The sequence below is a fragment of the Dermacentor albipictus genome, chromosome 8, assembly GCF_038994185.2.
Source record: "Dermacentor albipictus isolate Rhodes 1998 colony chromosome 8, USDA_Dalb.pri_finalv2, whole genome shotgun sequence".
In the NCBI taxonomy this organism is placed as follows: domain Eukaryota; kingdom Metazoa; phylum Arthropoda; class Arachnida; order Ixodida; family Ixodidae; genus Dermacentor; species Dermacentor albipictus.
The window spans coordinates 22,613,005-22,640,075 of record NC_091828.1 but is presented as its reverse complement, the minus strand read 5'-3'; the positions used below and the strand labels follow the sequence as shown (position 1 = coordinate 22,640,075).

General features: G+C 47.3%; 1 protein-coding gene across 1 annotated transcript in view; it reads right to left on the bottom strand.

The window, feature by feature from the left end:
- The window catches only part of LOC135912161 (N-fatty-acyl-amino acid synthase/hydrolase PM20D1-like), a 66,511-nt gene that overhangs the window by 15,797 nt on the left and 23,643 nt on the right, over positions 1-27,071 (bottom strand). The window contains exons 6-8 of the mRNA XM_065444545.1: positions 20,376-20,451; positions 13,762-13,823; positions 8,479-8,557 (exon numbers count right to left, since the gene is read on the bottom strand). Coding sequence (XP_065300617.1) covers positions 8,479-8,557; positions 13,762-13,823; positions 20,376-20,451 — 217 coding nt within the window. The remainder of the gene's footprint in view (positions 1-8,478; positions 8,558-13,761; positions 13,824-20,375; positions 20,452-27,071) is intronic.

Sequence of the window (27,071 nt, the reverse complement as noted above, 5' to 3'; positions counted from 1 at the left end):
TTGTACCTTTATTTCCTTTGTATCATCTATGAATCCTTCCCCCCTCCCCCTTGCATTGACTTTTGGCACTGTGGTTAATATTAGATGCATTTCACTAACAGTAAACTCATAATAGCTGGGTGGGAAGTTTACTGATAACCTTGGAAAGAAGAGAACGTACTATATGCATTTATTGCTGGTACAATCACATGGGGCTAGAACTTGGAGAATAACAAATAAACTTTAGAACAACGAAGAACCACTCAACTAACAATGAAACAGCAAACAATATGTGCAACATTAGGAGGCAAGAATATAACAGTCTGGATAAGAGGTTAGAAGTGTATGGCTGATATATACTTGTGGAAATTGAGAGGAAGAAGTGAAGTTAATGATTAATTTAATTAGGGTGTGTTACGTGCCAAAACCACTTTCTGATTATGAGGCATGCTGTAGTGGAGGACTCCGGAAATTTTGACCACCTGGGGTTCTTTAACGTGCACCTAAATCTAAGTACAAGGGTGTTTTCGCATTTCGCCTCCATCGAAATGCGGCCGCCGTGGCCGGGATTCGATCCCGCGAACTCGTGCTCAGCAGCCCAACACCATAGCCACTGAGCAACCACGGCGGGTAAGAACAGGAGTTAGTAAACAGGCAATGACACTATAGAGAAGGGGACATAAGAGTAAAAAATAAAGCAAAACAAAAGAAACTAAAGACTGCAAGAAGCAACTACACACTTGTAACAATGGTACAGAAGACTTGGATATCGTTGGAATGTATGAATGTTTCAGCAGGTGTGTTTATCAGTCCGAAAAGCAAACTTTCAATACCCCTGAGAAATCGTTTTGAATGCATTCTGTTGAGAAAAACGATTATACCACAAACATGTACAAGGCAAGCTCAAGGGGGCTCCACAATTTTTACTCAATTTGCTGGCACACCCAAGGATCATCTTAGGCACAGATTTTCGCCAACTTCTTGAATTTACTGCACCTCAATAGCACCAATGGTTGCTTCTTACTGTATTCTGCTGGAATCAGCTGATGCCACAGAATCCTTTATTCATAAGCCTAATCACAGCACACAGCTTCTCACATTTATGTTACACACTGCTATGAACATGAACAAACAGCTCATGTGCATGACAAGCTGTCCAACTGAGATCCTTGCAGCTTTGTTGTTTGCTTGCAACACACACTAAAAAGCTCAAATCCACATTCTTTTAAATTATTACGCAAAATGTGCATTTAGGCAAATATGTACGAAGATCATGTTTCTTCCTGGTATACAAAAAATTGAATATGACTGGCCATTCTACCTGCTCCACTAAAAGAAAGATCAACAAATCTCGAAGCCTCAAAAATGCAATTTTCAAATTCAGAAGTGAGAAAAAAAGGGCCATTTGAGGAAATTGCCAGACAACGAAATTGCCATAAAAAAAAACTTTGCTACCCAAGGAAATAGACATCAAAAGAAGCAGCCATCCAAAGAATCAATTGCCATACATGTTACTGAGAGGGATGCTACAAAAGTGTACATTCTGGTCAATCAATTGTTTATTTTTCTATCTCTAGAAAGAAAAAGAGCAGCCACATAGAACCTGCTGCACTGAGCAGCTTGATGAAGCAGCCAGTCTCCCCCATCCCCTTCTCTCGATTTCACAGCAATGGGCAGGAAAATACAGCTGGTACATACTACTTTGAATAGGCATTCAAGCATATAATATGCATGGACAAGTTATCCTTACATGAAAAAAAGTCAGAAACAACATTACGGCGAAAAAAAAAAGAGCACATTCCAATGACAGGATTGCCTTTATGTTTCTCTATGTGCTGCCAGAGCTTATGCAAAAGCTGAAAACACAAGAACAAAAAAGAAAAAAAATCCAAGGTGCCAATCATTCAGGAACGCATACAACGTAAACTTTGTTGAAGATTGCAGAAGCCAAGAAGAGTCCATTGATTTTTTGAAAAATAGGCCACTCAGGCCAATGATTGAACTATGCAGTCTAGAGAAAAATACATCCTGGTATGGACACTGAAGTCAGAACTGCCATCTGTCTGGGACAGTGTGCTCTGCCATTTTAGCTAACCAGGAGGCCAGCAAATGAAGAACAAGGACATTAAAATGTTGTTTCAAACTTGTGTTTAAATATTGTGTAGACATCCCAGTGAGAAATGAATAGCCCAATATGGACAACTATGTTGATTTCAAGTAAGCTCCAAGGCAATGACAAGACATGCAATTTACAGGTATTAACCTTATTTCTTGATGTATTCTTACAAGATTTTGACAATCATTCCATTCAATGTAACTGGGCCTTGTTCTTAGTTGAAGTAAATGCATTAATTATTAATTATATACCAATTCGTATTATTACTTTAAACACTCAAGCCCGTTGGCATCAGGCACCTAGCTAACCAAAAGAAACATCTTTTTTCCACTTCACTAAGAACTGGCCTGCTGAATCAAGATAGGCTACTTACAAAACCACTTTTGACACTTTGTAACTGCGCTCATATTTACTAAGAATTAGCTGATCTAGCATTCTTCTATCAAAACTAACAAGCAATGCTAAATATTTTGCAGAATCATCAACCAATCATCTCGTGATCAGATCATTTTGGATTACCCTTTGGGTACTCTATCTTCCTTGCAACTACTGCGGTGCTGTTTTAAACCAAACATTTTTGAAAAACTTTTACAACGCACATAGAAGTGTTTTGCCCAACCCATGTGCAAATTCCTTCAATTACTGCTGAAATATCTGATGTGTTAAAACTAATTAATTCTCTGAATATTAATTCTTCCCCTGGGTATGACTCAGATGTTAACACCAAATTTTGAAAATGTACTAGTGCTGGTAGTTCTACACCCTCAAAGCTTCTTCAGCAATCTCTAGATACATCCACACTGTCTAACCAATGGACAATTGGAAGGTGGTTCCACCTACTAATTATTGTCCCATTTCCATGACTATAGTACCTGCTGTAAACTACTGGAGCATATAATTTTTTTATGGGGTTTTTATAAATTATGGGGTTTTACGTGCCAAAACCACTTTCTGATTATGAGGCACGCCGTAGTGGAGGACTCCAGAAATTTCGACCACCTGGGGTTCTTTAACGTGTACCTAAATCTAAGCACACGGGTGTTTTCGCATTTCGCCCCCATCGAAATGAGGCCGCCATAACCGGGATCGTAAACGTCTTGTATCGTAAACGTATCGTATGATAAATGTAACGTATCATAAACATAACGTGTCGTAAACCACTGGAGCACATAATTTTTTTTTATCTTAGCCTAATTCATTCTTCACCCCAGCACAACATGCCTTTTGAAAAACTTTTTCATGAGAAAAACGACTACCTCACTTCACTAATAAGTTACATCGAAATGCACACCAATTTTAGCACTGACTGTACTTTTCTTGGATTTCTCTTGAGGCATTTGACAAGGTTTGTCAGAAACCTTTGTTGTTCAAACTGAGGAAACTAAATCTTTATCCTAAGCTCCTCACCAGCATTGATTGTTTCCTAACAAATTGCACTCAGTTTGTTGTAGCTAGTGAATACAGTTCTCTATTCGGTGATGTTTACTCTGGCATACACCAGGGTTTGGTTCTGGGCCTTTTTCTATTTCTCATTTATATTAACGACCTCCTGCCTACAGTGTCCTCTAACATACATTTATTCGCTGAGAACTGTGACATATTTCGAGAAATAACTAATGAAGCCAAGCTTAACCAACTACTGTATTCACTCGCATAATTATCGCACTTCTTTGTCAAAACAATTGATGCGAATTCAGGGGTGCGATCACTACACGGGTTAAATTTCCTGCGAAAAGAAAAAAACATTTTTTTAATCCCACGTTTGCTACAGGAAGACAACAGGCCAACAAATAGGCGGCTTCCACTGTATTTAGTGCGGGACACCAAAACAAAATTGGCGGCCGGCGAGCCGAACCAACGCCAGGCATTGGCCGAACGCGATTTGTTTTTTCTTCTCGCGAGTACATTACATGCATTGAAACAGTTTCTTCTGTATCAGTAATGAATTATATCGTTAATATCGGCAAGTTTGCAGCAATAACCTAGTTATGTCCACTTTGAGGGGACACAAACAGATGGGCGTGCTCAGCTGCCGGTGACATAGAAACACATGACCGGCATGCTGCGGAAACTGCGGCATCTGTCTTCACTACTATCCTAACACAGCACATTTCCACTAACGGTGGGTGAATATCTTAGCTGTGTTACAAGCGTCGGCGTATGAATAGGGCACACTTCTAATGTATCAGTGTAAATGTGGCTACTATTGTTGCCGCTCGCTATTTGTTGTGGGCCCACGAGTGCAGACGAGAAGAATCGAAAGGCACCTTTTTTTGTTGTTGACCATGACCATTATAAAGCCTACACGTAATAAAGGCAAGTTTAGTTGTACCTGTTTTTGTCATGGAAGTGCGGAAAGTGATGAAAGTAATGAAATGAAGCATCTACTTAAGAATGTTTGGTGTGTGCAGACTGCTTGGTTTGTCTTGAAGAGTCAATCGCGTAGCATTCGACAGATGGTAAGCGCGATCATTATTAGCTAGATGTGGCACACAACATAATGCTGCGGCAAGTCCGGGGTGCGATCACTACACGGGAAATAAAAAAAGATCGAATTTTGACGACAAATTTCAGGGGTGCGATCATTACACGAGTGCGATCATTATGCGAGTAAATATGGTACAACTTGATCTTAACTCAATAGCTAAATGATGTAACTCGCGGTTAATAGCACTGAATATTAACTAGCGTAATGTACCACATGTGTCCCCGGTGGTTCATTACCAATATGTTTGCTGCCTAAACAATGTTCCTTTAGAAACAGTCAACTCTTACAGATATCTGGGTGTCCATACAACCGCAAGCTTGTCGAGGTCAGTTCACACCAAGTACACTATTAGCAACGTTAACCGCATGTTACGGTATCTGCGCTGTAACTTTTCTAGAGCTACATCTACTCTAATATACCTTGTAAAACTTTAATACAGTCAGGATCGCTTATAACGAAGCTGAGCGTTACGCGGCCTCTGCTCCTTATACCCTTAAGTTCGTAGTAAGTGGACGACAGCTTAAAAAGAAAAAAAAATGTGGTTAGTCAAAACACAAAATTTATTTTCTTGCTAGCAAGTTTGTGATGCTCATATGTTTCTGTAGTGCAGATCCGATGAAGGTGGACTCCAGTTAATTTAAAGCAGAAGCGTGCTCTTCACCAAGGCCCTTGGCATAGACAAGCTGCCTGAGGCCCTCTATTAAGCCCATTGCTGCAGGCTTGTGGGTGCTGGCTCCGAAGTTTCATTGTCAACCGATTCTTTCCCATCGCTCTCCACCCACACTGTGCAAGCGAGGCCCTCATCTGTGCATGGTTCCACAATATCAGAGTCTTCATCAGCCGAAATAAGGACATCCCAACCAGTGTCACAGCCCCCCATATCGGAGTCAACGACGCGCTGCCACAAATCGCCGCTGGATCGATCATCTTCCGAAGCATCAGGCTTGGCATCAGGCACTGTGTGGATGAAGCTGGCCCTGCAGAAGCAGGTCCGCACGCAAGCGGCTGTCACCTCTGTTTAAGCAAACCGGCAGGTCAGCAGCTGGGCGGTCAACAGCGATGAGAAAGCGCTCCACAGTATGGCACCTATACGATGCCTTAAATGCGTGTATTATACCCAAATCAAGCAGCTGCATTTTCGAAGTGGTATTGGGCAGCAGGAAAAATAGAGTAACTGCTGTCAGAGAAGTTCACATGTTGTGCGCTGAGCAGTTGTTGAGCACAAGCAGCATGAGTCTTCCTTACCTGTGTATGTCGCGTTCAAACTCGCCCAGCCACCCTGCGAATAAATTGCACGTCATCTACGCCTTAGTATTGTGCCTGTAGCACACAAATACACAGCTCCGAAAGAAACGCACCTTCTTTTATTTTCCAATTATAAAGGGCACGTGTCGGTCACTGCCATCCATATTAGTGCACAGAAGTACTGTAACATGCAGTTTACTGTGCTTGACGACAGCACGAGTCGCCTTTCATGGCGCGAGTCTTGTCCGGCAGCATCTGATAGAATAACGTAGGTTCGTCTGTGTTATACGCGTCCTGCTCCGTGTAGCTTGCAGTAATGGCTTGGTTTCTTACAAGCCAAGTGGCAATGTCTTGATCACTTACCGAAGCCGCCTCGCCGACACTCGATTTAAGAACAATCCCATGTCCACTTTGAATAGATGTAGCCAGCTGTTGCCTGGGCAGAAGCCAGGAATATCTAGCAGGAACGCAAAGTTTTTGGCTTTGCCCAGCATCATTGGTCCACTTATCGTAATGTTGCAAGGTGGTGTGTTGGCAAACCACTTAAGTAGCGTGTCCTCTACGTCCGCACAGGTGGCCTTCCGTAGGCGCTTTCTGTTCATCGAGTCGGCGGCAGAGCGGGCGATCCTTTCCCTGTTTTTAGAATCGTCCAGATGGTAGACTTAGACACGTTGTACTTTTTCACCAACTCGCAGTTTTTAGCTCGAGACACTTCCTACAACATTGCTTGCTTTGTTGCCATGTTCTGCGCTTTTCGTTTCGTGACCGCTGCAGACAGTCATTCCCGCCCGCCATCCTGAATTACAACTATGGCTTGACTAGAACGAAGCGAAGAAGCATGGAGACTAGTGTGGAGAGGCCTGCTTCTCGGTAAAGGCCATAAAACAAAACTTTTGAACTTAAGCCGTGCGCTGTAGCGCACGCGCCATGACAGCAAGGGAGTTGCAAGGAGAGGAGAGGAGAGGAGAGTAAAGCCCTTTAAACTTCGTAAAGTAGTGACACTCCCCTCCTCTGCCTTCACTCCTCCTAGTTTCTCCTCTCTTTCACGCTCCCTCCTCCACCGTGGCACCGCATACACTGCTCGAGCTTAGCAACGGCATCAACATGCGCTCCTCGCCACTCTGCTGATGCTTCTTGAGCAAAAGTGGCACTGATGCACGGCGCGAGGGCCCACATGATGCTATTTAGCCAATAGCAACGCGGCGTCAGCCTCGGCCAGAGCACGCGAGGAGGAGGCAGCATTCTTCAAAGCGTGGCAGTACTTTACGAAGCTTAAGGGGCTTTAGCGAGGTCGGGTGGGAGGGAGATCTTGCAAGCCACACGCCGACACTCGTGGGCAGCGTGTGATGGCAGGGAGGGGGTATAGGGGCACGAAATGGATAGTTCACCTCGGAGCAGGCTTGGGAAAACAGACCGCGCGTGCTAGAGGGTCAGAGGTCGTCGTTACTTTGTTTCGCGCAGGCGGGTTTATGCCGTCCGTTCGCTGTCACCGATCGGCAGGGCTCAAAGACGTTCGTTATACGTGCGATTTTATGCCATTGAAATAGGGTATGTTTTGACAGTCGCATGGCTCTCGTTCATTTTAAGTGAGAGTTCATCTTAAGTGGGGCCATTATATGTGGGCTCGACTGTACAGCCTAAATTAGAATATGTTATGTCCATGTGGGATCCTGGAGATAACCTAATTACTTTGTTGGAACTTGTCCAAAATAACGGTGCTTCTTCTAATTATAGCAGAACTGCAAGCATTACACCAATTAATTGTAATTTTGGCCTTTCTTTGCTGTCTTTTGCCTTAAGGTTGCACTTTCACAGTTTTTATCATCATCTTACATTGCATGCACAGTTATTTACAAGACTACATTATGTATCCCATTGTACTTACCACTGTCATAAAGTTGGGACTGATCTGTCTTACAAAGCATTTTTCAGTTATTTTTTCCTTGTATGTGTATAGATTGTAACCACCTTCCTGCTGATGTTGTGGCCATTAATGACAACACTCTTCTTTTGTGAAACTTTAGCCGACCTTTTATAACTAGGAACTTTTGAATTTTTTTTAATGACATCTAATATTGTCCAGCAGAAAACTTTTGTCATTGCATTTGTTATTTACTATGTACCGTGTATTGTACCACTCCTCTTTATGATGCCTCTGGCACTGACGGTAGGAGAAATAAATAAGTAAATAAGATTCGGCCCAATGAGATTCACACTGTGCTTCTGCATAATTTCCGGCAAATTGAAGGCGTAACTTTTTTCTTTAACCATTTTCTGTGACAATGTTCCGACTAAGTGAAATATAAACAAAGTTGCACACTTGCTTGAATAACCGAAAATAGTTGAAAAGTGTCTTGCTATTAAGTTTGCTGCTCAATAATGGTAGTAACTCTTATTACGATACTGTAAGGAATGATAATGTAAAACATCATATTTTCCTAATTTTGATATTTACACAGCATGAAATACAAACACAGGAAATTTAGAAGAGACTGCAGATAGCTAATAGCCCCTGAAGCCAGAAGGGTGTTAATGTGTTGACAACAAAAGAACAATATCAATTCATTATTCCATGGATGTTCATTATCCTCAGTATTGGTAGTCGTGCCCGTGACCCAACATCATGTTGCAACTCTTGCATGGAGCATACCTTCACGCCACCAGCAATTCGAGTGACCGTGGTAGTGGTGCGGATCATGGGGTCCATCTGCTGGCTCCGTGACATGAACCTGCACATTTCGAGACATATTTTTCATTGCCATCATCATCGCCATCCTTATCTTACGTCTCATATGAAAATGTGCATGGCAGCCAGAGAAGCAATGTGGCTTTTATGATTGAAAAAACCTGCTGGACATTGGTCGGGGTAGCCACTTGGCTAGTTTTTCATTGGCACAGCTCGTTCTTCCTTTGCGATGCCGGCCGCTAGTTCAACCCATATACCAGCAAGCCACTTACACATTTTCCTGTTTTCCCCTAAATCAAAACATGTTATGCAAGAGTTCTGTAGGCTGAATTCTTGCTAGAAAATTCATTTCCAGTTCCTTAAACTGTTCACTGTCACGAAATGGTCGTAGTATCCAAAGTTGCGAGACTGATATGTGCATCCCTTCACTTTTATTAAAAGAAAAAACCTTTAACCAGGTGCAACTTGTGCTTCTCTCCCGAACACATCTTCTCTGGGGCCAAGCCACACTGCTGGCTGTTCTAGTGCCAACTTGCACGACCACTTTGTGTGAAATCCCAAATAATCACACATTCATGTGCGATTATTAGCCACACCTTCATGTGAAATTTGTGCTGCTGTCGTGAAGTCGTGAAGTCGAAATTCGCGTATACCGGCACCCCGATCTTGCAGTGAAATTTAAAAAATATATACATACATATATATATTGTCATGCGCTAAGGCAAGAGTAAGCAGCGGTATCAGCAGCCAGACACCAAAATGTCAGACACAAAATGGACGGTTGTCCAGCTGGCGCGTGATCTTTGACTTCATCGTCTTCATCGCCGTTTTAGCTGGGCACGCAACGCTGGCTCAAAACACTAGGCGACATTATTCCCCCTCCCAAAGGAGCATCGACTCGATGCTCAAACACAAAATGTTTGCGGAAAGCACACAAATTAGGTAAGACGAAAAAAAAGAAGAAGGAACCGCGCTAGCACACATACGGAAATGCACATGGAGAAATGTGTTCTGTGTTTGGGTACAAAAAAAAAACGCTTTGCAGTTCCTTGGAGGACGATGTGACGACAGCAAAAAAAAAAAAAAAAGTTGTTTCACTAGTACACTTCACATCTCCGTGTGTGTAAAATACGGCTTGATGGGGACGACATGCACAGTCTTTGCGCATGGTAAACGGCTCTTGGGCGATGGCAGGTCTCCGTCTGGAATCACTTCATAGTTCACGTCGCTTACATGCCTTAGTACTGTGTATGGTCCAAAGTATTTGCTCAAACCCAGATTTGGTCACCAGGCTCATAGGTAACTTGTCGATGGTGAAGATTGTACCTTATTGCATCTGTACACTGCTGCTGTCTTATGTGCACACGGGCCAGTTGACGTGCTTCCTCGGCACGCTGAATGTACTCCTTGACGTCAGGAGCTAACTGGTCTAGTTGGTTGGTATCTTCATACGGAATCACGGCGTCTAGCATAGTTTGGACATCTCAGCCATAAACGAGGCAGAATGGCGTGAAGCGTGTAGTTTCCTGCGTGGCAGTGTTGTATGCAAACGTTACGTACGGGAGGATTTTGTCCCATATGTGCTGCACATCCACGTAGATAGAGATCATGTCTGCCAATGTTTTGTTTAATCTTTCTGTCAAGCCGTTAGTCTGAGGGTGGTATGCAGTCGCCTTTCGATGACTCGTGTAACTCACCTTGAAGACGTCGTCCAGAAGCTCAGTCAGTGATGATGAATGACGGTGCGCCATGCCGAAGCACAATGTGATGCATAAAAAACTGGGCAACTTCAGATGCTGTCCCGCGTGGTAGTGCCTCCATCTCAGCGTAATGCGTCAAGTAATCAGTTGCGACGATGATCCACTTATTGCAGGAGAGGAAGACAAGGGAAATGGTCCAAGAAGATCCATTCCAACTTGATCAAACGGCATACGCGGAGGGTGGATGGGTTGTAGAAGACCTGCAGGCTTGAAGGGTGGTGACTTGCGGCGCTGGCATTCACGGCATCCTTTCATGTAGCATTTGACGCAAGCAGTTAGTCTAGGCCAGTAGTACAGTTGCCGTACCCTGTCCAGAGTCCTTGAGTAGCCCAAGTGACCAGATGTCGGCTCGTCATGGCAGGCTAATAGGATGTCGTCGCGAAGGGCTTGAGGTACTACTAGAAGATGTGGTTTGTCGCCGGCACCTGTGTTTCTTTTGTATGAGATGCCCCCTCGTAGGCAAAATGACAACAACCGTCGCGAAATAGGGAGAGGAATGGACGCGATGCCACCTTCTAAGTGATCGATGATGGGTCTTAACTCAGCGTCCGATCGCTGTTTAGTGAGCAGATTCGGCCCACTGAGGGCTCTCAGAAAGGCGCTGTCGTCTTCCTCGTCAGGATTCTGAGATTCAACGGGTGCTCGTGATAGCGTGTCAGCATCTTCATGTTTTCTGCCTGACTTGTATATGATGGTGATGTTAAATTCCTGGAGAGACTCCAACGTGCCAATCGTCCAGAAGGGTCTCGGAGGTTGGTCAACCAGCACAAAGCATGATGGTCAGTCACAACTTTAAATGGCCGCTCGTAGAGATACGACCTAAACTTTGTGGTAGCCCAAATAACCGCGAGGCACTCCTTCTCTGTGGTGGAATAATTGGATTCAGCGCGTGAAAGCGTACGGCTCGTGTAGGCGATAACTCGTTCAGTCCCGTCTTGCCGTTGCACTAGGATAGCTCCGAGACTGATATTGCTGGCGTCAGTGCGTACTTCTGTGTCAGCATCCTCATCAAAATGACCGAGTACGGGAGGAGAAGACAATCGATGTTGTAGCTCCGCAAAGGCGGTCTGTTCTTCATCAGTCCAGAGGAATCACGTGTCATCACACATAAGGCGAAATAGCGGCTCGGCAATCTTCGACAAATTTTCAATGAAGCGTCGATAATATGCACACAAGCCCAAAAATCATCGGAAACATTTCTTGTCGGTTGGAGCGGGAAAAGCTGCTACGGCAGCAGTCTTCTCAGGATCGGGCTGAACACCTACCGCGCTTACGACGTGATCAAGGAACTTCAGTTCCTCATAACTGAAATGGCATTTCTCTGACTTGAGTGTAAGGTCAGCCGATCGAATGGCTTCGAGTACATTCCGAAGGCGCCGAAGGTGCTTGTCAAAAGTTTCCGAAAAGACGACATCATCGAGATAGACGAGGCAGCTTTTCCATTTGATGTCAGCGAGAACTGTATCCATAATTTGCTGGAATGTGGCTGGAGCGGAACAGAGGCCAAAAGGGAGTACTCTAAATTCGTAAAGGCCACCCGGAGTCACGAATGCAGTTTTCTCGCAGTCATGCTCATCTACTTCAATTTGCCAGTAGCCACTTTTCAGATCGATAGAGGAGAAGTACTTCGCACGCCTCAGCCTGTTCAGAGAATGGTTGACTGTGTCCGTAGGTGAGGCAGTGTTCACTTGGCATTCGCATGATGGTGTCCGCTGCCGAAGAGTCTGTTCCATGGTGATGGCCTCGGAAAGAAATTCTGACACAGTCTTGGGAGCACTGGTCATGACCGTTGAACAGCTGCTCTTTCACTCCGCGCATCAGGTACCGCAACTTCTTCCGACACGCTGGGGTCGGCTCGTCGAAAGAGATGTGTCATGTCCTCAACATACATTGCAACACCCTCGTTCGGCATTTGTATACGGGATTGGAGATCACACTCAGCTCACTCTCGACGATCAGGGCTCACTTACGTCTCAAGAATCTGGCGTTTGAATTCTGCATGGTTCACATACCAAACATGAGCGCCATTGTTAAGGCTGAAATATACGTTTTTGAGTTTGTCTGCATCATCCCACTTGCTGAATGCGGCAACATGTTCATAGTGCGCCAGCCAATCTTCGACATCCTCATGTATGGCGCCGTGGAAGGGATTCGGCGTTTGCGGATTGAGTAGCATACAATAAATCGGCGTTGTGCCTTCCATACCGGTTGGGGTGGTCGGAGCTGCCATTTTCTCTGGGAGGAGTCCAAACTCAGGGGCTTGTCCATGTATCCTTCTGCTGGCGCAGTGTACACGCGTAACCACCAGTACGGGGCTGGAGCTCCTGCTGCTCGGAGGGGTTTGGTGCATAGATTAGATTACCCAGCACCGTCACCAGTTTGTCATGCGCTAAGGCAAGAGTAAGCAGCAGTATCTGCAGCCAGACACAAAAATGTCAGACACAAAAGGCACGGTTCTCCAGCTGGTGCGTGATCTTTGACTTCGTCGTCTTCATCGCCGTTTTTGCTAGGCACACAACGCTAGCTCAAAACACCAGGTGGCAATATATACCATTTGTACGTTTGCAGTGGGGAATGGGTTAAATTCACATGTCAACGAAAAGCATTAAGCCAAACTTGCACAACACAGCACAAACTGCAGGTGTCACGCAGTCAAGGTCACGCAGTCAAGGTCACACACTTCACAGCATCACAACGACGCAGGATGAGCAAACACGAAACGCTCCCACACCCTCAAAGACAACAAACTTTTATGTGGACTACAGCACAACAGTGAGCAAGAGCCTGTAAACAAATTTCCTGCACAGCTGAAGTTGTAAGAAATGTTTATGATGTCGCCGCTTCCAGTTTCTTATTAGGAGGAGTGCCTCCTATTAGGAGCGGCGCCTTGCTTTTTTTTTTAGCACAGCCATTATAAAGCCATGAAATAACAAAGCAAAAGCAAGTTTTGTTGCAGATTTCTTTTTTATTGAAGTGCAGAAAGTAATGAAGGGAATTAAATGGCACACCTGCTTAAGAATCTATTTGGTGCATGCAGTCCACTTGGTAAGTCTTGAAGAGTCGTTTGCGTAGCATTTGACAGATGGCAAGTACGATCATCATCAGCTAGACTTAGCACACGACATATAGCTGCAGCAAGTTCTGGGTGTGATCATCACATGGAAAAAACAAAAATGTCTAATTTTGACGACAAAACTCAGGGGTACGATCATTATGCGAGTGTGAGCATTATGCAAGTAAACATGGTATTCACTCACCCCTAGGTACTAGAAATCTTGCTGGTGGGAGGAATGCGTAATGTGATGGCATCTCATTTTATACCGTCACACAGGTAATGAGTGCATATGTCTTATTTCGAAAGTAGAAATGCCGGCTATTCACGCACAGCACAGAGCACCAAGGAACCGAACCCCTTGACAGCCTTTTGCCCCAAAATGTTAGTTCCCTGTGACGCGTACCAAGGGACGGGAGCCAATCAAGTGCTCACCAGCTGATGGCAGGTCCAAGAAGCCACATGTTGGCCAGTGCAAGTCGGAAGTGGAACGGCACCTGCAAGGATGAATCATCTCATGAACGACCACTTCATGCCTGGGCAGCACAGTGAGGGGCTGTGTTGCGCAGGCGCCGAGGAAGAACACCAAATCAGTTTATGATTGCAGGTCAATAACAACGTATTATAGACAAGGGACTACAGCAGAAACGAGACAGGCAGGGTGCGATGACCAACTGATTTATTGCCATAGGACATGTATACTTATAGGCACATGTTGCACAGGCTGAAACAAACAAAAGACAATACATTACTACTTAACACTTCCACAGAAAAACAATTTCTTTGTCAAGTAAGGAAACGGAGGTGGTGCTGACACATTGCTCTGCTACCAAACCAATCAGACCTGCTTCAATTATCTCTCTAGTGAGCTGATGTTCTGCTCTACCTCTAATGCTGCATCTGTCATACAATGGAGCACAAGCTCAACACATACACTCTAAGAAAAGTTTACACCCTTTGGAGTACCCCTTCTGCCACGTACCGATAATTGTCATCTGCCTTGATGCATTTCCTTTCTTTAACGCTGCAAGCCTGGTACTTTCCAGTAACGAGCAGCATACGCGTTATCAGCATGACAGCATTCCTGACAGGAAAGTAGCGGGCACGGAGTTTTCAAGAAAGGAAACGCATCAAGGCAGATGACAATTATTGTTGTGTGGCAGAAGGGGCACAGCAAAAGGTGTAAACTTTTCTTAGAGTGTAACCTGCCATACAAACTTTTTCATATTTGTATCCCAGAAAGGAGTTCGATAATTAAAACATACACTGCAAGCTCTGTTTCCTCATGGATAAGCATGAGCAGCTCATACTACTACAGTAAAACCTCGTTAAACCGTACCCGCTTAAACAGTAGTTTCGTTTTAAAAGTAGTAAAGTTAGATCCCCGACTCAGCAGCCATTGAACATAATGTATTTTGTATCCACATAAACCGTACCAGCTTATTGCGTACGCATCGGTTAGAACGTAGCGTTTTCACTTTTCGTCCCGCAAACACTGCGGTGCGTCGTCTCCATCAGGCGGCCGAGCAGAACAACAAGCCTCAGAGATCAGAACGGCCTTCAAGCGCCCTGTGCGTTTGCGCATGAAGCCACATCGACATCAACATCATTTCACCGCCGAGCCACAGAGCGTTGTGGCATTGTGCAATAAAGGACTCGCGTCATGCCGAAGCTCGGATAAAAAAAGACGCCGGGTGCTCAGCATAGAAGAAAAATTTGACATCGCCTGCACTATTGAATGTGACACGAAGAAGTCGGCGCAGGCATGCGACAGGGATCTGCTGTTGACTACAGTGTGTTGAATTTGGAATGCGAAGGAGTTGCTTGGCAGTGCTGCTGCGACGGTGAAGAGATGTCGGCTACAACGTTCGAGTTATCACCATCGTTGACCCTGTTGTTGCCGAAGTGTCGACTAGCGACAGTGATGAGGATGACACGGAAAGCGACAGCATGGGCGATTCAGGCCTGACAGTGGCAGAAGCTGCTCGTTACATCAGCCTCATAAATGCAACCGTCGCAACGAGAACAGGGCGCGATAACGTAACTATTCCAAACGAAAAGCATTCCAAACTCTGGCACCCGGCAATGAAAAAGGCGCCTTGGGACTTCTGCAGCACTACTGCACGCTTGCACGGAGAATACGTAACGCCAACAAGGAATCTGCCATGTGAGTGTTTGCCGAGAAGAGGGGGCTGGCTGAAAAGCTGGCACGCAGCTTCAGTAAGTTTGAGGCTGCAGTCATCGTGCTAGGCGCCGTGGCATGAAACGCAATGTGGCATGTGGCAATAACTTTTGTCGCACAAATTGAACTAATACTGCATGTTTTTTCCCCCTTTCATCGCACACTTTCTGAGTTCCGTTTTGGACAGGTAAGTGGGCGATCTCATGCTAATTCGGTTAAACAGTACAACTGTTTAGTATGCACTTCTTCCGAGCTCCAGCCAACTACGGTTTAACGAGGTTTCATTGGTAAAACCTCGTTAAATCGTACCCGCTTAAACAGTAGTTTCGCTTTAAAAGTAGTAAAGTCAAAACCCCAACTCAGCAGCCATTGAACATAATGTGTTTTGTATCCGCATAAACTGTACCAGCTTATTGCGTACGTATCGGTTAGCACGTAGTGTTTCCACTTTTCGTCGCGCAAGCACAGCCAATGCCTTCTTTACTAGATGCCCGCTGCATTGCTCGCTTTCCCATTGTAGCGGCAATTCCCTTAGTTCAGCATAAATTCTGTGAGGCGACGCTCGTTGCCTTTTCAACTTCCGGTGGATGTGGCAGCGGCGGCTGAATGCTTCCGCCAGCGCGTTATATGCGCGGGAGTCTGCTAGCGAGCGTTCTAGCGGGCCTCCGAGACGGTGACAGATGCCATGGTAATCTCAGAGGTTGCAGCACGTGATCTAAGTTGGAAGTCATTCGCCATAGACAATACTGGCACCGAGAGCGGTGCTGCTGCACTGGCGTTGAGAGTGCCGCATGTGGGGCGAAATTCAACTAGCGGGTGGTACGCCTCTCCCATCTCTCATTCGCACCGCCCTGATTGCCTCTTGCACTGCGCGTGTTTGGGCACGTTTCGTACCGTGCACGCTGTGTGCCTACGTGTGTGTGCGTGGACATTTTATTCGAAGGATGATGTACAGTCTGTTTCACACTTAGGGGAAAACTCAGAGCGCATTGCATCGCGATGCGGCGAGCGCTTGAGTCAGGCAGCAGCAGCAGCTCGCGCAGGCGCAGGTGCTCGAGAGGCGAGATCTTGAATGGCGTCGTCTGCTACAGCGATGCACGTTCGCCACATTGTCAGAAAGTGTTCTGCTGTCAGTTGCAGTGTGCTGATCCCATCGTTACTGCATGAAATGAGCCGGTATCCTTTACTAAGCATTGTGCGACACCCCCTGATACGCCTTGAAGGTAAGTTCATCGCTGAAAGGTGCAGGGCAGTCACAGCCAACGTACTGATTCCATACATTCTTGACGGCCCGTTCCTGAGAGGCGACTATATATTCTAACACAATAGGCCGCCGATCCACACTGCTCGTGTTGTGCAAGAGCTGCTGGATGAGCGCGCCGTCACTCTCTTGGAGTGGCCGCCTCAATCCCAGGGCGCCAACATCATTTAAGATGTCCGGGGCTCATTGAATGTATTGCTGGCGCACAATCCCCTCTATTAGTCGCCCGAGGATAGGCTTCGATCCACCATTGTCAGCAATTGAGACATGCTGCGAATGAACACATCTCTGATCAAGTCACTCTACACTTCACTGCCTTCCCGGATGAGCGCTGTCATTGCTGCCGCTGGGGACATGACGAGATACTAACTGAAGTTCGGAGCGTGACATATCCAATTCACCGCCCGCGGGCAGGGTCTGTCTGGTGTAGTGTTTGACTGTCGAGAAAAATCACTTACAGCTCATTGTCTTAACCTAAAACATTCCTTCAATCGTATCCGTTTGTTTCATCGTGTTCGACCCCCATAGTTATCATTGCTGAGTGCTTTGTTTTCCTTTCGAGTCAAATAAAGACTGAGCACGTTGCGCGCACATCTTGGTGCACCTTGTCGCTGCTTATTACGGTAGCACACACAGTGAAGAAATATACGTGCACGCACTCAGTACCCCGGCCTTTCGAAAGAACAAATGAAGCATGCTGTCAAAAGAAGTTTGTGGAACTCCATTATCGCCAATGAAGGCTCAGAGTTTGGCGTCGCACAACGTTTATTAAAGAATATCAGCTCAGTTCCCACAGTACTGATAAAATCGATGCACTGCGCCTGACAGTAGCACGCTTCCCGACAATGCGGCCAGCACGCACCGCCGTAGCAGACGACGCAGATCATGACTCCGCCCCTCAAGCATCTGCACCTGCTCGAGCTGCTGCCGCCGCACGACTCCATTGCTTGCCGCATCGCGATGCAATACGTTCAGAGTTTTCCCCTAAGTGTGAAACAGGCTGTACACACTTCTATTTAAGAAGATTGGTACGCTTGATGATTATTTTTATGGCTGCAATGCGGCAAAAGGGCAGCGTCTGCTTAGCCATGTAAGTGACGCTGAGCAGGTAATTGGAAACGACACCATATGTGTCGCCGGAAAAATCGTCGCCACATACGATGCGGCACATACTAGCTAAAGTCATTTTTGCAGTTTCTCACGAAATGTTTGCTACAAATTCATGTTGTCTCTGATGATGCATACTCTAACTTAGCCCTCGCTAATGATTTGTAAGCAAGTAGTTTTACATGTCTTGGAGCATTACATAAATGACATTTTTAAGAAGGCCAATGTTCTGTTAGCTGATGACGTGAGTTAAGCAATGTGCGTGTTCCAAGACATATTGTTAGATAAGCTAACTCCAAGGTATATATAAGTGGTTACTGATTTAACAACAACGAACTTCCATTGACGCTGTACGGAAATAAACAATATATATCGTTGCATAGCACAAGTACGACATGCGCACACAACTTTAACTGGTATGTTTCCTACAATATAGAATAGAGGCAGTAATGTATATAGCTTGGCCATTTTTCGAAAGTTGGATGTTGAAAGTATTAGTAATCATTTCTGCTTCAGCAATGCCGGTGCGACCAAGACGCGGGCATGTATCGTCCAGTAACTCGATCGATCGGTGCAGTAGTGATGCAGGAATGAACTCCGGTTATGTTCAATGCATCGTGCACACATTCAATTTCTCGGCACACGTAAACTTCGGCCACTGCTAGCGCATACAACAGAAGTGGTTTCTATTCTTGGGCAGTGCACACACAAACGAAACATGAGAAAGAAGACAGGGCAAGCGCCAGTCGAACAACTGAAAGTTTTCATATGAACAAAAGGATTATATACCAAGTCATTATTAAATTCATGTGGGTTACATATAAAAACCGTCATACACTCAGGAGTGATCAACAAACAAGCTCGCTTCGTTTGCCAGTTGTTTGCACTGCAGTAATCTATGTCTGTTGTCCGATTTTTTCGTACCATTTTCTTGTGAATCAGCAGAATTTCACTGGTGGCATCAATCCTGTCGTGCTTACATTGCTGTCATGACAGTTCACAACACAATCATAATTTCTGGCCATCCGAAGAGGTGCCGTCACAAACAAGAGACGTTTCGCGCGCAGCACGAACTGAACGCGGGCGCGACCGTGGAGGGAAGTGGCGGCGGAAACCTACACCCGTTGGAGGGGAAATCGTTCCACCAGGGGAGAAACGAGCGCTGGCATCTAGGATGAAACTTGGCGAGCGAACGTCCATGAGAGGCGCTGGTTGCCTTTTCGCAGAGACAAGAAAAGGGAGATGGAATGGAACCGAGTTTACTGGACAACGCGGCAGGCATCTAGTAAAGGAGGCATTGGCACAGCGGTACGTCGTCTCCATCGGCCGGCCCAGCAGAACAACTAGTCTCAGCGATCGGAACAATGGCCTCCAAGTGCCCTGTGCATTTGCACGTGAAGCCACATCAACATCAACATCATTTCGGCGGCGTGCCAGAGAGCGTTTTGGCGTCGCGCAAGTGAGTACTCGCGTCATGCTTCTTCATTCTATGGCGTCATGCCGAAGCTCGGATAAAAAAGACGCCGGATGCTCAGCATAGAAGAAAACTTGGACATCGTTCGTGCTATCGAACGTGACACAATGACGTCGGCGCTGGCACACGACAGGGATCTGCTGTTGACTACGGTGTGTGGCATTTGGAATGCGAAGAAGAGTCTCGGCAGCGTTGCTGCAGCCGCAAAGAGATGTCGGTTGCGAGGTTTGACTTTTCACCATCGTTGCCTCTGTTGTTGCCGAAGTGTCTGCTAGCAACAGTGATGAAGACAACAAGGAAAGCGACAGCACGGGCGATTCAGGCCCGACAGTGGCAGAAGCTGCACGTTACGTCAGCCTCGTGAATGCAATCGTTGGGACGAGAATAGCACCCCGCATTGAAAAAGACGCCCCACAACTTCTGCAGCGCTACCGTGGGCATGCACAAAGAATACGTAACACCAACGAGGAATCTGCCATGCAAGTATTTGTTAAAAAGAGGGGGCTGGCTGAAAAGCTGCCTCGCAGCTTCAGCAAATTTGAGATAGCTGTCGCTGCTAGGCCGCCGTGGCCTTAAACGAAAATAACACTTTTCACGCGAAGTGAATAAATACTGCACATTTTTTTCCCCCTTTCATCGCACCTTCTCTAAGTTCCGTTTCTGACTGGTAAGTGGTCGATCTCATGCTATTTTGGTTAAACAGTACTACCGTTTAGCACGTACTTTTTCCGAGCTGCGGCCAACTACGGTTTAACGAGGTTTCACTGTATGTCCTAGTAAGCTCTTAAAGGTCTTCTAAGCTCTTTATGGTATACTGCGCAAATCCTGAATATTTTCATAGGTTATTTTGGTTTTTAAATGCATACATGTGTGCATAAATTCTAAAAAAAGAAACGAACATTGTTTGAAAGAGAGTGATGTGTTTCATTCTTCGCTTCTATAGTTAATGCTGCTTTAGCACCAATTGCCTGCGACAGATTTCTCATTTGAGCTTGCCAAAGTGTTAAGTCTTGGCCAGAACCCACCTCTGGAGCCAGGGCAGTGAGCATCTCGGCCACCACTGAGCGGCTCAGCTGGGCAGGCTGGCACTGGCCATGGAAACTGCATGGGACAGGGCGTTTCACTTAATTGAACCAAAACCAATGCAAGTAGGACTAGTTGACAATCATCCTCATCTCTGACTTGCAGGACAAATGCCTTTTCTGAGACTCTGGCAATCAGAATGGCATTGATTGGGTGCCAAGTGCAGGAGTTTGAATGCTACGCTGACTGGTACATTTTGTAAACACCTGCAATTTACCAGTGCAGCATGGACAACATTATGGTATGTGAATGAGCTTCATTTGATGGGAGCAACATTAAAGGTATAGCAATATTATACTCGCTGATATGGAAGCTTTAAAGCTCGCATTATTTCCATGGTTTCAGCCCTGGAAAGGGGAGTGGGGAGGAATAGCACACGTTTCTTAATATTTGCCCTGAGGACGCACCTCTTGTGCGATACATGCACATGTTATTACAGCGATTTAATGTTAGACAGAACACATAAGCAGCAGCAAGCTTGGAACAGTGCAAACTGATAAAAAAGATACCAGTGTAACGAAGAAGAGTAGCCGCCTGCGCCACAGCACCATCGCTACCGGCATGAGCTCGTGGTTGCTGTCTTTCGCCGAACGCTTGTGACAGCTACCCCGTTCGCGCCCGTTGCTAATAAATCTCTTAGCAAGTGGTGGAGGTGCTGGGTTTCGACCACCCTGGAACTTCGGAGTCGCACTCTACCCCCCATCATGCCCGACGACGCACGCACTCCTCCAGCTCCTCCAACGGCGCCGGCCACCTTGGTTTGTGCCGGTGCCTTGCGTCAGCGAGATCCCCCTATCTTCTCCGGCACAGATGACAAAGACGTTGAAGATTGGATCTCGTCTTATGAGCGAGTGAGTGCCCATAACCAGTGGGACGACGTTACCAAGTTGAGAAACGTCGCCTTTTATCTTACGGACGTTGCGAAACTATGGTTTCTCAACCATGAAGCCGACCTCACTTCGTGGTTGGTCTTCAAGACCAACTTTACCCAAGTTTTTGGTCGGCCTGCAGTGAGAAAGCTTCGTGCAGAACAACGTTTGCGCACACGTTCCCAAGAGACCGGAGAAAACTTCACGAGCTACATTGAGGACATTGTCGACCTTTGCAAACGGGTGAATGCGTCAATGTCAGAGGAGGAGAAGATCAAACATATAATGAAGGGTATTCAGGACGACGCATTTCAAATGTTATTATCGAAGAGTCCTCACTCTGTCGCTGAAGTCATCGAATTGTGCCAGAGTTACGACGAGTTGCGCAGGCAACGGCTTCACACCCGACGTCCCACCCCGCCCACCGACTCTCTATCCAGCCTTGGGGTCGACGACTACAACCATGCTACTCTCTTCATCAAAATCCAGGAATTCGTTCGCGCAGAGGTCGCCCGCCAGCTATCGTTGATATCTTCTGTCCAGGAACCACCCCCTGCTTTGCATCCTACGATCCGCGACTTCATTCAAGAACAAGTCTCTCAAGCCGTTCCTCCAGCCGTTGAGCAGCCACCAGTCACGGCTCCTCTCACTTACGCTGAAGCAGTTTCCCGATCTCGTCCACAAGCGCCCCTGCCGCCCTCTATGCATCGACCACCGACATTTTTGCCGCCATCTATGCCGCTTCACGACCGCCGGCATTTTCCTCCTATGCCGCTGCCCGACCGACAGCCTTTTCCGAATGCTCAACCGCGGCTCGGACCTTACCACCACCAGTGGCGCACCTTCGATGACCGCCCAATATGTTTTGCTTGCGGTGGTGCTGGTCACGTGGCGCGCCATTGTCGTCGTGGCGTGCCTCCTCTCCAGAACATCCGGCGGGCGCCACCTTTCCCCGCTCCGTTTTCCTCGTCGCCTTCCAGCCTTCCTACTTCTTCCTTTTCCCCTGACCGCCCAACCGCCTCTACTCGCCGCTCACCATCTCCCCGCCGTCGCTCGCTTTCTCCGATGCGGCGTCGTCCCGTGTCCACCGAGCAGGAAAACTGATGGCCGCAGTTCCCGAGGCACGAACTGCGTCCACGTCGCAATGCCCAAGTCCTCGTCCCTCTCCAGCCAACGTCATCGAAGTCTCTGTCGAAGGAATCGCCGTCCTGGCGCTTGTAGATACAGGAGCCGCCGTATCCGTAATTTCCGCCGAACTCTGCCGCACACTACGAAAGGTTTTGACGCCTCTCTCCGACTTCTCCCTTCGAACCGCGAACGCTCAAAATATAACGCCTCTCGCTGCCTGTACTGCTCGCGTCTTCATTCAAGGTCTACTGTATACCGTCGAATTCGTCGTGCTGCCCACTTGTTCCCATGACATCATATTAGGCTGGGACTTCCTTGCAAATAATAACGCCGTTATTGACTGTTGTCACGCCGAACTCGAACTTTCTGCACTTCCAGACGTCGAGCCTATCGACAACGACCCTTCCAGTGTTAAACTGTTTGTTTCCGAAGACAATTCCGTCCCTCCACGCTCTTCCCTGCTTGTGCCTGTGTCGTGCGCCGCTATTTCTGATGCCACTGTATTCTTTACGCCCTCTGAGCTGTTCATTCGCCGCCGATGTTCTCCGCTGCCCTTTGCTCTCCTTACTCTTTGCAATGGCGTCACGAAAATGGTCGTCGACAATCCCACAGCCTGCCCTTTAGCTTTATCTCATGGTGAATGCCTAGGCCTTGTTCAACCAGTCGACACCTTTTGCATCTTTGACACTCCTGCCGTTTCTACTTCTGCGGGCCTTGGCGCACTTACTTGTGACTCTGCGGTTGATCAGTCACTCCTCGATGCTTTCCACTGCTCCATCGACGATGGCACGTCATCTTCAGAACGAAGCCAGCTTATTGCTCTCCTGCAGAGGTTCCGCGCTTCTTTCGACAGCCATGCTTCCGGTTTGGGCCGCACATCGACCGTTTTTCACCAAATAGATACCGGCAGTCACGCACCTTTACGGCAGCGCCCTTACCGAGTTTCCGCCTCTGAGCGCCGTGTCATTGACCACCAGGTTGCTGACATGCTCAAGCGTGGCGTTGTGCAGCCTTCCAACAGTCCCTGGGCATCACCGGTCGTCCTCGTTAAGAAAAAGGATGGCTCTATTCGATTCTGCGTCGACTACCGACGTCTGAACAAGATAACGCGCAAGGACGTTTACCCGTTACCGCGCATCGACGACGCCCTCGACTGTTTGCAGGGAGCTGAATTCTTTTCTTCGCTGGATTTACGTTCCGGATACTGGCAAGTCCCCTTGGCACCATCTGATCGACCTAAAACAGCATTTGTGACACCTGACGGATTGTACGAATTCATCGTAATGCCTTTCGGCCTGTGCAATGCTCCCGCCACTTTTGAGAGAATGATGGATAATATTTTACGCGGCCTCAAATGGAACACATGTTTATGCTACCTGGATGACGTAGTTGTCTTTTCCGCTGATTTCCAAACCCATCTCAGCCGTCTCGAGCAAGTTCTCAAATGCCTTACTGTCGCGGGACTTCAACTTAACTTAAAAAAATGTCGTTTTGGTGCCCGAAAGCTCCCTATTCTTGGCCATGTTGTATCACGAGACGGCGTCCTTCCGGATCCAGCCAAGCTCCGCGCTGTCACCGACTTTCCGCAACCAAAGAAGTTAAAAGAGCTTCAAAGTTTTCTTGGTTTATGCTCATACTTCCGACGTTTCATTCGAAATTTCGCTTCCATAAGTGCACCCCTGACAGCCCTTCTAAGTGGCGACAAGGAACTTTCCACTTGGTCGCCCGCCTGTGATGACGCCTTCACGAAATTACGCCGCCTGCTAACCTCGCCACCTATCCTCCGCCACTTCGATCCTGCAGCGCCCACAGAGGTCCACACCGATGCCAGCGGCATCGGACTTGGCGCCGTACTCGCACAACGAAAAGCGGGCTTTGATGAATATGTCGTTGCCTACGCGAGCCGAACTCTGACAAAGGCCGAGGCTAATTACTCTGTTACAGAGAAAGAGTGTTTAGCCATTATTTGGGCCCTTGGAAAATTCCGTCCTTATTTGTATGGTCACCCTTTCGATGTCATCACTGACCATCACGCCCTTTGTTGGCTGTCTACCCTTAAGGACCCATCTGGCCGACTTGCTCGCTGGGCCCTTAAGCTACAGGAGTACGACATCCGCGTCCTCTACCGTTCCGGCCGCAAACACACGGACGCTGACGCCCTTTCTCGCTCACCGGTCTCCGCTGACTGCGCTTGCCTATCCGCCCTTGAGCCCACAGTTCCATCTCATGCACTGCGCAACATGCCGTCGGAGCAGCGCAAGGATCCCTGGATCAGTGCTCTCATCAGCATCCTTTCTGATCCATCCACCTCATCACCATCGCGCGCTCTTCGCCGCCAGGCTACCCACTTCTGCATTCGCGACGGCCTTCTTTATCGTCGTAATTACCTCTCTGACGGTCGCAAGTGGCTTCTCGTGATACCCCGCCATCTCCGTGACCTTATCTGCGACGCTTTCCACGCAGACCCTCAGTGCGCACATGCCGGCCTCTTCAAGACCTATGCTCGACTACGCATCCGATTTTATTGGCGAGGCATGTATAACTACGTCAGAAAGTTCATTCGCTCCTGCGCTCCGTGCCAACGCCGAAAATTACCTCCCGGACAAGTCTACCCGTCACAACCCCTTCCCTGCCCTCGTCGGCCTTTTGATCGTGTTGGCATAGACATCTACGGACCGCTACCCTCCACACCAGCAGGCAACCGCTGGATTATTGTTGCAGTGGATCACTTAACCCGCTATGCTGAAACAGCTGCTCTGCCGACTGCCACCGCCCGCGACGTTGCATCGTTCCTATTACGACATTTCGTTCTTCGCCACGGTGCCCCTCGCGAACTTCTGAGCGACAGAGGCCGCGCCTTTCTTTCCGATGCTTTGAAGGCACTACTCGACGAATGCCGAATCGTTCACCGCACCAGTACAGCGTACCATCCGCAAACTAACGGCATGACCGAGCGCTTCAACCGTACTCTTGGCGATATGCTCTCCATGTACGTCGCCTCTGATCATTCAAACTGGGACCAAGTTCTCCCTTTCGTGACGTATGCGTACAATACTGCGACCCAGGCAACTACTGGTTTTTCCCCTTACTTTCTCCTATACGGACGAGAACCTTCTACTACTCTCGATACTATTCTGTCATATACACCTGACGCGTCCGAAAGTACTCCGCTATCTGAAGCTGCTCGTCATGCTGAGGAATGCCGCCAGCTTGCCCGCTCTTTTTCCACCGAGGACCAGTGGCAGCAGCAATCCCGTCAACCTGCCGGCCGTTCTGCACCAACTTTTTTGCCTGGCTCTCTCGTATGGCTTCGGGTACCCGCTACTACACCCGGCCTCTCCTCAAAACTTGTCGCAAAGTACCTAGGACCCTACCGCGTTCTCGAGCAAACGTCCTCCGTCAATTACATCGTAGAGCCCCTCACGCCATCGACGGACCTACGCCATCGCGGCCGCGAACTTGTCCACGTCTCTCGCCTTAAGCCGTACTACGACCCAATAGTAGTCTCTTCGCCTTGAGCCGCCAGGATGGCGCCTTTTTCTGTGGAGGGCGATTGTAACGAAGAAGAGTAGCCGCCTGCGCCACAGCACCATCGCTACCGGCATGAGCTCGTGGTTGCTGTCTTTCGCCGAACGCTTGTGACAGCTACCCCGTTCGCGCCCGTTGCTAATAAATCTCTTAGCACCAGTTTTAGATTGCAGTGGCTTTCTTCAGCAATTTCCTTGTTGGTAGTTTCGCCTGCTTCAAGAAATTATCTGGTTCAGCCTCCTCTAAGCAGGTGCCCCGCAGGTGTCTCTTTAGAATAGCAAGACTTGTAAGTGTATGACTGGAGACCAACAAACAAAACTTCTTCATGAGCAAACTTTAACTGTTCTGATATGGTGGAACTTTGTACTACAAAGCAGTACTACAGCCAAGAACATTAAGAACTAGGGCACTAGGACACGCATGCTGTACTTCATGTGTGTCTAGTGTGGAAGTTTTTCACATCTATGTCCGTAGTATTGCTTCACAGCACAGTGTTCAACATATGTACATAACAGCATTCGAAACTGAACCTGTAGACAACTGACGAGCTTGTATAAGGGAGAAACAACTGCTTTCAGTAAGTATCAGGCACACCATGACAATGACAGCAATGAAACAGGTAAACAGCAGGCCACCAGATACAGGTACGGTGCTCTGTTAGTTGAACCGAAGAAGTCTGATGCTATAGCATTGCCCTTTGCTATAAAAGATTAACTTGGTGGAACTGGCCAAATAATAATTATAGGCTGCCTAAAAGCAAACTACTCTGATTTATTGAAAAGAAATCACTCAACACAAGTTATCTGTGCAGTGTGCTCGGTCCAAGACTGGTGCCTGTACTTAGCAATCACAGCTTTCATGCAACAAAACAGACAGCGTTTAGCATAGCGTATAGCAGGAAATGCAAAGAGTTAACATTGTGTGCTCCACACTGCGCACGTGCGCTATTTTGGGGATTTAGCGTTCAATGCTAACGCACATAAGGGGAACTTTACGTATTGCAACACGGCATCACATCAAGCCACCTGCTTCGGATCTATTGAGCCACTGGCCTGCCCTATTCGGCTCATTCGTTCCCCACTAGTGCTCATATTTGCTTTAGATTTGCGTGAT